General features: G+C 34.1%; 1 protein-coding gene across 1 annotated transcript in view; it reads right to left on the reverse strand.

The window, feature by feature from the left end:
- Window positions 1–1,528: 1,528 nt before the first annotated feature.
- The window catches only part of AP3B1 (adaptor related protein complex 3 subunit beta 1), a 161,687-nt gene continuing 148,608 nt past the window's right edge, over window positions 1,529–14,607 (reverse strand). Inside the window, exon 27 of the mRNA XM_029283476.1 lies at window positions 1,529–2,288. Coding sequence (XP_029139309.1) covers window positions 2,135–2,288 — 154 coding nt within the window. The 3' untranslated portion in view covers window positions 1,529–2,134. The remainder of the gene's footprint in view (window positions 2,289–14,607) is intronic.

Genomic DNA, 14,607 nt, shown 5'->3' on the forward strand with positions numbered 1-14,607 from the left:
CGGAACGCGGCGGAACCGCGTTCCGGCACCTTTTTCCGGGCCGGCCGCACCGGAAATAGCCCCTCCCACACCGGAAATAGCCCCTCCCAAATTTTACTTGCATTCCTGTTCTCTAAAGGGGCGGTCCTAGGGTTTGATGAGGGCGTGGCCAGGTTTGAGTTCCGCCACCTTTTCTCCGAGAAAAAAAGCCCTGGCTAGAACCAAATCATAAATTATTTTATATTAAACCTCAGTGATGCATTATATAAGATCAAATAGCATTTGATGCATTGTCATGTTACTGAAGTATCAATATAACCTAATTCTAGAGCAATAATTTTCAAATGGGAGCAAAATATAAAATTGGGCCTTAGCCAATGACACTGCCAAGAATGCAGTAGATCAGTGAATTCCTTGTAGTCTTTTCTTATATGTGAGGTACCAATGATGGGTATGTGTCATGTTATGCATCCATAGTACAGAAATACCATGAGACTATGTTACTGAGTTTCTAGATGGCAGAGTACAGCAGATAAATAAAAATGCATTTTAAATGGAAATTACTGGGGTTTTTTTAACTTCTGTGATTCTGATTTCTACAGAAACCTAATTAAATTTCCCTAATATTTTAAATAGTAACACAGCCAACAGAAAAAAATGTTATCTGCCTCAAACTATATGAAGAAGCTAAAATAGCTTTTTCTTTACTCAAGAAAAACAGACATAGATTTAGATTGCATCAGTTTTATGTGCATTGTCACGTTAATTATTGAAGTCAATAATGTTAATACTATTATCAATGCATTGTTCTCATATATCACAATCCTATCTCTATTGCAGCCACCATAAAGTTTTCTAGATAAGTTCCAAGACCTTTTGTAACACCCTATAGAGTTTGGGTGGAAGTGAAAGGGACAGTGGAGAATGCACAAAATTTCTGCCCCATTTTTTTTCTGCCCAGCTGTTCCCCCCCCCCAGCTTTTTTGAAGCAGAGCATTCTGTCAAAGAAGTGACACTGGTTAGATAGGAATACATTAAAAAGGTAAAAATCTCCGGATCCAAAATTGAACAAAGGAAAAACTGTTGGAAATCCAATACTGTTGGATTTCAGAAATAGAATTTATTAATTTTTTTGTTCATATGCTATAACAATAGGACTGTTCTTTCACAAGGAATGTTTAAAAAAGAACTATTAGTGCCCATGTATTGACTGCAGGATATTCCTTCTTTGGTAGGTTTCTGAAGGTTTCTTAAAAGTTTAATGTGACTACTTGGTGGTCCTCCCAAAACTTTTGAGGATGCAAGTACAAAAAGTAGTTTTGCTGGGATACCCAATGCAGTGATGGATTTCATGGCCAGAAAATTGTGAAGGCAGACTGTGAAGTAATTGCACCAACCTTTGAGCACCGCAGCTCTTTTTGTATGAAGTATCTGTAGTCTAGTGCTATTTTAGTAACACAACAAACTAGTAGAGTTTAAATATATAGGACACACATACAAATCAGTTGGTTTGTTATCCAATTCTCAGAAAAAAAGATAAAAACTCATATTTATCATAATGCGACTTTATTATCATCTCAATGTTTAAGAGTTATGGCACCTACAGTAAGCAGATACAAATAAATGATTAATACTGGCTTAACCACTGGACAACAAACACTAAAAATGTCATTCCTTTCAAATGATACCCCCCCCGCCCCCAAATTCCATATCAAAAACTTATCTCATGATGGATCATTTCAGTGATTTCCACAAACATCATTTAATTGTTCTAATTAAATTGATTTTTTTCTACTAATTTTTCTAAGTCACTTGTGTTTATCACTTTTCCTGTCTTCACAGAAAATAGAAAAATCATAATAAAACTAGCTGAGTGAAGGGAAAATCAGGCTAAAGGGAAAATGTGTAACATTTAAAATTTAACTGAGAGTAACATGCGTATTTCTTTGGTTAGAAAGCAGGGGGAGTGGAGCAAAATACTTGTTTGTGTGATAGATATACACTATAGCATTCTAAAACAGGAGACAAGAATGTCAAGAGTGTATTCTTCCCCCACCGCCAGATGGAAAGGCTATTATTGTAAATGAAAGGCAGCCGTAGTGGATGCCAGGCACTGTTGTGGTGTGCCAGATTCTGAAGTCCAGATGTAAGCTGGTTACCCCTGGGACAGGACAGGCTTCAGCTCTCGCAAAAGAATAGAGCCAATCACCGTCTTCTCCGTGTTGATGAAGAGCTGTGCTGTGGATCCTTCTTCCAGCTGCACTGTGACAAGCACAAGTGACCCACTGTGCACAGTTTTAGCCGCAAACCTAACAGATTAAAAACAAAATTGGTGAGTGGTTCCCTAGAAAACTAACATAATATGCAGTGTTTGTTTCAGTGATTAAAGGGATGGAACTTCACAAGACACCCATAGAATACAAAGCTTTTCAAAAGCCAAACCATTAACATTGCACAATGCAATATGAAAATAATATAATTTTATATAATTTTATCTATATAATTTGTATAAAAAAACTAAAAATTCTTAAAACCTAATAGTTCAGTTTGATTTTTGCCTAAAACAGTTCCACAGAGACTGTAACTGATCTGAAGGTTAACTGTATTTATTCAGCAGTCAAAGCCTTGTTAATATAATATACATGGTAATCAATAAAGAAGGGTCTCCACAACATACACTCTTAAGCACCCTCAAAGATTTGAACTTTCCAAATTAACAAATCTTTTCAGTTTTACATATTGGAACATTAAGTAGATTTCTAATGGCTTTAACCAATAAAAGGAATCATGAGCTATAATCCTCTATTACTAAATTCCAAAACATGAAAAACCTACTCATTACATGGAATTAAAAGCAAAACTACTCTTTTAAGCACTGCAACTGATTGAAAAGCCATTTTAGGCACAATGAACTTCTGTCAATCCTGTTAATTCATTCTACATGCACAGCCAGACCCAAGAGACAGGATGGAAAGACATGGCAAGAGGCTACTTTTCAGTGTTCACAAAGCAAACTACCCCCCTCTTCTCTGCTTGAAAAAAACAGGGAGAACCCAAGGCACAACAAAGTTGCTGCACATGGGCTTTTGAAAACACTAACAAGTATGGAGCAGGTCTGCGACCCACAGTGACCCCACTTTGCAGGGCCAATTCCCTCTCCCCTTTCTGAATGACACGTGTCTGAATCAGAGCCATCTGCCTCAATTTGCGCAACATCTTCAGCCACAATAGGACCCAGTTAGCCCTGACAACAGCTCACAATACATAAAAATAAAACTGCTGTGCTGACAGCACGCCATCAGCTATTCAAGAGCAAACCAACTGGTCAGTGTCTCATGTCTGACAATTAGCATGGGCCTTGCGCAGCGTCTCCTGGGCTCCTTAGGGATCTGTTTAATTACCATCAACATAAAAGTGGGAGTTTATCAGCAGATACTCAAAAAGCTTCACTCTAGACTTAATTAAAATATTAGCCTCTTCAGCAGGAAGCAGATTCTCTTTAAATGAAAAATAATTTCTTTTTTAAAATATTAAGTATATCAGCATCAAAATCTTATAACACATTATACTAATTTAGGAAAATATAAGCCTTTCCTAACTGCACTCTTCATAGGTCAATGTATTTATTTTATTTAGATTAAATATACTATTTTCACTCTTCACATCTAAGAAGAAAAAAACATTCCTATCAAAGCAATGCCAACAGTGCCATTTAGTCTTTTCTTTTTCTTTCAACAAAATGTTAAAATCTATGTTTCTCCCATCAATTTGGAAAGGGTGATAATTAAGTAAACAATACTCTTATTAATCTATTTCTTTATCATTTGTGTCTTGGGACCATAGAAGCCGATTATGCCTGATTTCACATAATAAAAGCACCAGAACTGGGACTCTCATGGTTTTTCATAGCCTCAAGGTTCATTTTACTCTTGTTCTAGTCTAAACTGCAAGCGATGTAAAGTCAATGTTATTATAAAAGCAAACATAGCCCAAAGGCACAATGGGGTCAATTCTTGTCAGGTGCTTTTCGTGTCACTTCAGTAATTAGTTAAGAGAAAAACTCTTTGAAACAAATAGCTCTGAATCTCTTGGAAAAAGATTTTGTTGTACTAGTAAGAAATCCATACCGTCAATCTTCAAACAAGTATTAACTTCTCATATGGCAGGGATTAATGCTGCTATTACCGTATATCTAAGACAAGATAATATTGGAAGCACTTATGCAAGTCAGATGACTAGTAGTGTCTCACACACCATTTTACTGTTAAGGACAAATCTATTTAAAAGGGTAAGCAATGTGGTCACAAATATTATGGGTTGTGGGAAGTAAACATTACTTTAGTAAAATAACACCCAGACAACATTCAAGAACACTTGTGTCAGTAAAAAAAAACCATACACAAACATGTTGAACAACTAGTTACTGGAGAACACAATGGTTCTAAAATGATGGAAGTAGTCTACTTAGGAGACCAATACATAGGACAGAGAAATATACAGCCTCATACACCCAAGGCATCTATACATAGACACTTCTCATCTGTAACCTCACCAAGTTGTTCTGAAGCTTACATAACCTCTGTATACATTTGTACACATTTTCCTTATAAGGGAAGAATATGCAACTTATATACGTTCAAGTTAAACACTTGGAATTATTAAATTATATAATTTAAAAACTCACTCCTTTGGATGCTCCCATTAATTATACAAATTTGACAGGGATTATGAAAGGCAGCTTTTTTTGTTTTTATCTTCTCTTCCCAAATATCTATATGTATGTACTACAACTCTGGCATCTAAAGCGGATGGGGATGGTTTTGTTTTTGAAGAGTACAGATAGTCTTTCATTTATAACCACAATTAGGACTGGAACTTCCATTGCTAAGCAGTGCAGTCATTAAGTGAGTTTTGCCTGTTTTTACTACCTTTTTTACTTGTTAAGTGAATCACCATGGTAATTAAATGAATCACAGAGATGTTAAGCAAATTCGGCTTTCACCATTGGCTCTTTCTCTTTTGCTACACACACACACATCCACGCACTCTCTCTCTCTCTCTCTCTCTCTCTCTCTCTCTCTCTCTCACACACACACACACACACACACACACACACACACACACAGGCTTTATATTTTTATAAATAACTCAAGATGCTGAACATTTTGTTTTTTGGAAGCCCTCTGGGAAGGCTGTAAATGGTGATCATATGACCCCAGGATGTTGCAGCCATTGTAAATACATGCCAGTTGCTATGTCCTTGAATTTTGATCACATGACTGCTGCCACCGTCATTAAGTGTGAGGACCAGTCATAACTCACTCCTTTCAGCACCACTGTAACTTTGAACAGTCATTAAATGAATGGTCATAAATCATAAGTTTTGAAATTAAAGGTTGATCGTTTTAATGTATATCCATTTTGAAAAATAGATCTACACCTAAAAGAAATGCCTGGTAACCTTCATACAGAAAAAAACCCCTTCAGATTATGTATGGTTACCCTCCTCCTTCAAAGGTAGCAATAAAGCAATTTCTAATTACGAAAAACATTCCTGATTTAAAGGAAAAAACTGCTGATTTTTTTAAACTAGTGCTATTCCCAATCTCTTCTTCACTCTTAAAATGAAGATAAAGATTTATAAGTTGGTCTAGAAATCACAATTTTCAGAATCCGAAGGCTACTACATTGTTCCTTTTATTTTAAAAATATTTTAATTGTTTTTCACTTATTTAACTATTGGCCACAAAAGATTTGCAACACTTTTCAACTACATGCTACAAGTTCAATTTCTTCCTCTTTTCAAATTAACCAGAAGCTGTTACAATAGCCCATTCATGCTAAAACTTTTTTCCTACTCTCTACATATAGCTTTCATTTATTGCCTGATGAAGCAGACAGAATCCTATTAGTAAGAAAGACGATCACCAAAGGCCCAGCCCTAGCTGTATAAAAATAATTAGCCCAAAGTTGACAAATGAATAATGAAATTGTACAATGAATTAATCTTCCAATCCGAAATACCAGGGTAATCTTAGAGCAGACATGAAAAGAATCTACAGTCTTGTAACTACTGTAAACCATAAACTTAGCATAAATCAGTCCAAAGTAATAAAAAAATTGTTCTTGTTCTTTTATCAGTAACATAAAGAGAGCTGTAAGTACTGTAATAAAGAAAAGTCACTTAGAAAGTAACTACATGGTGAAATAGAGTTTCTAAAACTATTAGTTTCTACAAATTAATATACTGTACATACCCAGCTTTTTTTTTTCTCCAGCTGTGCTTCAAACAAAATATAGCCACAAAAGGCAGGCAGGCAGGCAAGCCAGCCTTTTCTCAACCCCCTCTCCCCCACTTTTTTATATTGGAAGATTCATAGTTATGTCTAGGAAAGTATGGTTGCAATTGTATTGTTTTGTTTCATTTTATTTTTCTTATAATGTATTTAGCACAATTCAAATCTCAAACCAAACCATAAGTATTATAGCCTGGGAAACAGAATGGCATTTGCAGTTATTTAATATTGAAAAACAGTACAAAAAACCCCTCAATTTGATTTGTATCAACATTTAATAGTTATTCTGGCATTTAGTATGTCTCTTAAGTTATTATGACATTTTGTACTTTGAAAAAGAATTGGTTTCCCTGCAAAATTCAGTATTTCTGTGTTAAAAAAGGAAATTATAAACAGTACCATTGGCTAGTTCCCATTATTGAGAAGCAGCTATAATAATCAAATTGTAAAATTGAGCTCTCAGCCAGAAAGGATACTTTTACACAAATAATCCATAGTGGTTTAAACATAAACCGGCTTGCAAATATGCTCTGCTTAGAGAATCAGTTGACAATAAGGTAGAAAAAAAAGGGATCCACATATTTTGCACTTCTTAATTTCAGATATAAAAGCAGTGCTGCTCTCTAGTGGACAGCGATCAGGATAGTTGCCTTACCTATCTTGATTCATCAAAAAATCCAAATAGCACACAGGCAAACTTAAAATTAATACACTGCTTTTTAAAATGTAATTTTGGTTCCACATGACTCATAAATAGTAAAATTCTGCAGAGATACTCTTTGCACACAAATAGAAATATATTAAATTGAGATAAATTAATATTAAATTCAACATTAAAACATATTCCTATTAATAAGGACGCGTACTACTGCAAGATGAAGTTAAATAAGCACTCGATTATTAATCAGTCAGAAGACTACAGGATTTGATCGAATATTTAAATAAATATGGCAAGTAACAGAAGAACCAAACAGTGACAGCAAATTGGGAAGAATACAGTAGACAATAGATTAGAAATGACTACACACTGATACCAAAGAAGCATAGAAGGGAGACTTAACAGGATGCAATTTTATGCTGACAAAATAATCATCCAGTGCAGATTAAAGTCTTATATGAAAAGGGAGATGCCAAATATTCAAGCTGGTCTTAGAAAAAAGTGAGGAACAATTTTGTTTTATTATTTGCAAAAAAAAACATGTTAAGCCATACTTCCAAAGCTAAGTGCCTTTTCTATGGACTACGGAAAAAGGAATGATAGATGTCATTTACTTGCATCTATTTGAACTTATTTCACAGCAAATTGGAACTGGGGGTTGGGAATGGAGGGGTACTAATACTTTTAACCACATCTATATGCCACTAACCCAAACTCAATAGGGTAGAAATGAAGGCCTTGGAAAACATATTGAGATGCTGTAACATGTCCATACCTAAAATATCAAAATTCTGCAAGCAATGGTTTTTAACCTATGAGCGTTTGTGGAAACAAAAATTGCCCTTTGAAACATGACAGAAAGAATATTGATACTTTTGTATTTTGATGATGGAGAAAATTCCTAAATATTGTAGCTAGTTAAGCTCAAATTGTCATATTTTGGACTCACAATAATAAGACCTAGCTGTTTTAGAACAGCTGGTAAAGCTAAAAGAAAAGAGAAGAAGACAATGACCAGTATCAAGGCAGATGGAGTCAATTACAATGGTGTTGGGTGCACCATTGCAGACCTGACAATAGGTCAAATCTTGGAGAAGATATATCTATGTGGTTGCTAAGAGTTGACAATGACTTGACAGCACATAATCAGTAAATCAGTTAAATTCAATACCTAGGCATAAAGCTTCTAACATTCCAGAATCTAAGTCCACCTATGAAACTCAGAAAAAATATTCCATCACTTTAGAATAATCATTAATTTCTCTATTGACAGGATTGGGGATAGGTTCATTTATATGGATACATACCTATATACTTCAGTGCCTTTGGAAAGACATTCAGAGTATTTTTAAAGGACTAATGACAACCATATCCTGGAGGAATGGAAGGCTAAGAGTTTTAAACTGGATGGTTATTAATTGCCTAGGGAAAAGTGTTTGAAAATCAATACTGACATTGAAAGTCAAATATAAGTAAAGTAAGAAAAACTGATATTTTAAGAGTGAAGCTGAGTGTCATAATGAAAAAATGTTTTGTGAATGCATTTTGGTGTGCAAAATCTTCAACAATTCAAAAACTAAAATTTACATTTTTGATCAAGCCCAGGGATATGAATTTAATGGCTAAAATTGGTCATTAATACACTACAGGCTGGAAGATTTGGTTTTCAAAGCATTATTTAAATTCTAGAATAGTCAACTAGTGGTTGCTAAAACAAACAATTCTCTGGATTGCAAAGTGTAATCTCTTTTATGCCAATTGGGGGCATCCGCAAATGGATGTTGGTTAGTAGCAGCTGCACAGTTAAGAATTCTGAGACTCTTCATAACTTCATAAGCATCACAAACATATCACAAAACAAGAGTTTGCAATTATTCCCTATGCTGTGTGCAATTATTCCTATTACTCACAAAACTGTGAATCTTCAAAAATACTGAATTGGCCCATTATTTTTGTATAGGAAATTATATGTTTCACACTGTTCATTACTAACAATAAGAGATGCAATTTCAAATATAGTATTAGCCAAGCTTGCTAGTTGGAGAGTTTAATCATTTTCCCCCAAGTGGTTATCTCTAGCGAGTATGTGTGAAAAAATATGTAAAGTACTTATATTTACTATAAAAACAACACAAAAATTTATGAATGTTTATCAGGAATAATAAATTATACAAATTTTAAAAAACTAAAATCATATAATATTCTAAGTATTTTAAGAGGATTGTTTTGTTCATTGTGGATGGAAAAGAAAGTGTTCTTACATTAAATGTTTTGTGCAGATAAGCCTAATTTGCATAAGGAGGATTTCCATAAAATTTTCCAATTCAATTTTTTCAGAAAATAATAGAAATATAGTGATGTGCATTATCAGCTGATTATGAATGTAACTGCATTGCTCATAAACAAAGTTTCATATTATAACAATGCTTTGCCATCAAGAAGTAATAGCATTCTAACTATATAATTGATGATTTAGTAAGACGTAATTTCTTGCAGGTAGAAAAAAGTAATTGGTAATTTTGGTAGTATCATTTCTCCAAAAGCAAATTTATTTCATGTCTGCTTCCAATGAAATTATGGTTAAGAGTTCATACAACACAAATACCAAATGGCTATAATTAGAATTATGAACTGGCCTAGCGTACACACAAATTTACATATACTGTTAAATCTATATGACCGCAATGAATACACAACTTTCATGCTATTAAATGACAGACATGAAGCACTACTTATGACTATTTTTTTATCTCTCAATCATCCATATGGGATATAATTTAAAATGATAGCATGTGAAAGTCTTAAATGTACATTGGAAATCAATTGGGATTTTAATAAAAAATTCTTTTCATTAAAAGAAAAATGTTCAAAAATGACATTATCTTTACTGGTGACAGATGTCAATTACCTTTATTAAACTGTAATAATTTCCAGTATAGTAATTATATATTCCACAAGATAATATTACCAACCTCACTACTGATAATATAAGGCAAACATCACTCTAGCTTTATACTGAATTAGAGAAAAGATATAAATGATTTTATGATTTCTGATAAGTTACATGAATCAAAAGATACCCATTTCTAAATTAATTTTTTAAGAATATGACAATTGTATTAATTTTATTCATTCATTCATACCTTACAATACCTACTAGTACTTGTCCCTAACATATGAAACAAGCTTCAACAATAAGCTGCAACTGAATTGCAGAGACAGCCAATGTACAATAATTTCTTAAAATATCAAAATTGAGCATATTTAATGTAAAAACTGTAAATGTTGTTGCCTGAAACAAGCTTATTTAGTGAACATCCAAAACATTCACGTTGTACGCAGCAAAACAACTGAAACAAAAGTTCAAGCCATCTAGTGGAAATTAAATTTTTGGTAGTAGTTGAAGATGCTATAAGTGTTCATTAGTATATTGAATGCTTTTTTTCTAGATGGACATTTATTTTTCTTTATTATGTTTTTCTTACTTTTCAAAATGTAAGCAGCCCAGAGTTGTCCGACTTGGAAAATCTCTAAACTTAATAAACAAACTGAAATGTTGCTAGATGATTCCATTTCAGAATGCACACAGGAATTAGATGATTTGTTTGCATGCCTCTGCAAGCAAGTGTACCTGTTTGGTAGACTCTTAAGCCTGTGTTGTTCTAGCTTTTCATTCTCCTGCTGCCATGGATTGTAGAATCCGGACATTTGTTATAATTCCAGAGCAGGAGATCTCAAAGTGTGGAGTCACAATACCTGTGTCAGATACAACAGGGGAGGGGAGGGTTCATTTTTTATAAAGTTATTCAGGCTTTGTAGACTAAGTCAAATTTCTGGTGTTTGAAAACAGAAAATTAAAGGAACAAGGACAATTGGGACTGCCTGATTTGAAATCTGTATTTTGCAGCTTGCTGCTTAGTTGGGATGAAAGAGTGAGTTTTGTTGAGAAATAAAAAAAAAAATAGAATTAGAAGCGCACAATTTGAAACTTGGATGGCATGGTTTTCTGTGGTATAATATTAAGGTTAATGAAGATTTTACAAATCATAGCCTATAGAGATACAAAAAGGAACTAGACAAGGCTGTCCACTCTCCCCTTTATTATTTGTGTTATCACTGGAAATTTTATTATCTAGAATTAGAGATTCTACATTGATTAAAGGCCTAAGAATTTCTTCTAAAGAATATAAACTTAAAGCCTTTGCGGATGATTTGGTTTTTACACTGTCTCAACCAACTGAGTCACTNGTGGTTTAAACATAAACCGGCTTGCAAATATGCTCTGCTTAGAGAATCAGTTGACAATAAGGTAGAAAAAAAAGGGATCCACATATTTTGCACTTCTTAATTTCAGATATAAAAGCAGTGCTGCTCTCTAGTGGACAGCGATCAGGATAGTTGCCTTACCTATCTTGATTCATCAAAAAATCCAAATAGCACACAGGCAGACTTAAAATTAATACACTGCTTTTTAAAATGTAATTTTGGTTCCACATGACTCATAAATAGTAAAATTCTGCAGAGATACTCTTTGCACACAAATAGAAATATATTAAATTGAGATAAATTAATATTAAATTCAACATTAAAACATATTCCTATTAATAAGGACGCGTACTACTGCAAGATGAAGTTAAATAAGCACTCGATTATTAATCAGTCAGAAGACTACAGGATTTGATCGAATATTTAAATAAATATGGCAAGTAACAGAAGAACCAAACAGTGACAGCAAATTGGGAAGAATACAGTAGACAATAGATTAGAAATGACTACACACTGATACCAAAGAAGTATAGAAGGGAGACTTAACAGGATGCAATTTTATGCTGACAAAATAATCATCCAGTGCAGATTAAAGTCTTATATGAAAAGGGAGATGCCAAATATTCAAGCTGGTCTTAGAAAAAAGTGAGGAACAATTTTGTTTTATTATTTGCAAAAAAAAACATGTTAAGCCATACTTCCAAAGCTAAGTGCCTTTTCTATGGACTACGGAAAAAGGAATGATAGATGTCATTTACTTGCATCTATTTGAACTTATTTCACAGCAAATTGGAACTGGGGGTTGGGAATGGAGGGGTACTAATACTTTTAACCACATCTATATGCCACTAACCCAAACTCAGTAGGGTAGAAATGAAGGCCTTGGAAAACATATTGAGATGCTGTAACATGTCCATACCTAAAATATCAAAATTCTGCAAGCAATGGTTTTTAACCTATGAGCGTTTGTGGAAACAAAAATTGCCCTTTGAAACATGACAGAAAGAATATTGATACTTTTGTATTTTGATGATGGAGAAAATTCCTAAATATTGTAGCTAGTTAAGCTCAAATTGTCATATTTTGGACTCACAATAATAAGACCTAGCTGTTTTAGAACAGCTGGTAAAGCTAAAAGAAAAGAGAAGAAGACAATGACCAGTATCAAGGCAGATGGAGTCAATTACAATGGTGTTGGGTGCACCATTGCAGAACTGACAATAGGTCAAATCTTGGAGAAGATATATCTATGTGGTTGCTAAGAGTTGACAATGACTTGACAGCACATAATCAATAAATCAGTTAAATTCAATACCTAGGCATAAAGCTTCTAACATTCCAGAATCTAAGTCCACCTATGAAATTCAGAAAAAATATTCCATCACTTTAGAATAATCATTAATTTCTCTATTGACAGGATTGGGGATAGGTTCATTTATATGGATACATACCTATATACTTCAGTACCTTTATTTTTACTTTGGAAAGACATTCAGAGTATTTTTTAAGGACTAATGACAACCATATCCTGGAGGAATGGAAGGCTATGAGTTTTAAACTGGATGGTTATTAATTGCCTAGGGAAACGTGTTTGAAAATCAATACTGACATTGAAAGTCAAATATAAGTAAAGTAAGAAAAACTGATATTTTAAGAGTGAAGCTGAGTGTCATAATGAAAAAATGTTTTGTGAATGCATTTTGGTGTGCAAAATCTTCAACAATTCAAAAACTAAAATTTACATTTTTGATCAAGCCCAGGGATATGAATTTAATGGCTAAAATTGGTCATTAATACACTACAGGCTGGAAGATTTGGTTTTCAAAGCATTATTTAAATTCTAGAATAGTCAACTAGTGGTTGCTAAAACAAACAATTCTCTGGATTGCAAAATGTAATCTCTTTTATGCCAATTGGGGGCATCCGCAAATGGATGTTGGTTAGTAGCAGCTGCACAATTAGAATTCTGAGACTCTTCATAACTTCATAAGCATCACAAACATATCACAAAACAAGAGTTTGCAAATTATTCCCTATGCTGTGTGCAATTATTCCTATTACTCACAAAACTGTGAATCTTCAAAAATACTGAATTGGCCCATTATTTTTGTATAGGAAATTATATGTTTCACACTGTTCATTACTAACAATAAGAGATGCAATTTCAAATATAGTATTAGCCAAGCTTGCTAGTTGGAGAGTTTAATCATTTTCCCCCAAGTGGTTATCTCTAGCGCAGTGGTTCTCAATCTGTGGGTCGGGACCCCATTTGGGGTCGATTGACCATTTCACGGGGGTCGCCAAGCAAGGCTGTCCGCCATTTTTTTTGTCTGCCATTTTTTTTGTCCGCCATTTTTTCCCCCTTTTCCAGCAGGTGCCTTACCTCCCTTGGGCTGGGCCAGTTGGTGGTCGGCCTGCTCCGTCTCTGCCTCTTGCCAGCTACGCCTTGGCCGGCACAGGGGGCGGAACCACGCATGCGCGGTGCTCCCGGGCAGGGAAAGTCCTCGACTTACGACCGGTTGGGTAGTCCTCGACTTATGACCGGTTTAGTCCTTGACTTATGACCGGTTTAGTCCTCGACTTACAACCGGTTTAGTCCTCGACTTACGACCGGTTGGGGTCGCGGCATTAAAAAGGTTGAGAACCACTGCTCTAGCGAGTATGTGTGAAAAAATATGTAAAGTACTTATATTTACTATAAAAACAACACAAAAATTTATGAATGTTTATCAGGAATAATAAATTATACAAATTTTAAAAAACTAAAATCATATAATATTCTAAGTATTTTAAGAGGATTGTTTTGTTCATTGTGGATGGAAAAGAAAGTGTTCTTACATTAAATGTTTTGTGCAGATAAGCCTAATTTGCATAAGGGGGATTTCCATAAAATTTTCCAATTCAATTTTTTCAGAAAATAATAGAAATATAGTGATGTGCATTATCAGCTGATTATGAATGTAACTGCATTGCTCATAAACAAAGTTTCATATTATAACAATGCTTTGCCATCAAGAAGTAATAGCATTCTAACTATATAATTGATGATTTAGTAAGACGTAATTTCTTGCAGGTAGAAAAAAGTAATTGGTAATTTTGGTAGTATCATTTCTCCAAAAGCAAATTTATTTCATGTCTGCTTCCAATGAAATTATGGTTAAGAGTTCATACAACACAAATACCAAATGGCTATAATTAGAATTATGAACTGGCCTAGCGTACACACAAATTTACATATACTGTTAAATCTATATGACCGCAATGAATATACAACTTTCATGCTATTAAATGACAGACATGAAGCACTACTTATGACTATTTTTTATCTCTCAATCATCCATATGGGATATAATTTAAAATGATAGCATGTGAAAGTCTTAAATGTACATTGGAAATCAATTGGGATTT

Source organism: Protobothrops mucrosquamatus, unplaced genomic scaffold (genome assembly GCF_001527695.2).
Source record: "Protobothrops mucrosquamatus isolate PMUCROS unplaced genomic scaffold, P.Mucros_1.0 scaffold107, whole genome shotgun sequence".
NCBI classification, from domain to species: domain Eukaryota; kingdom Metazoa; phylum Chordata; class Lepidosauria; order Squamata; family Viperidae; genus Protobothrops; species Protobothrops mucrosquamatus.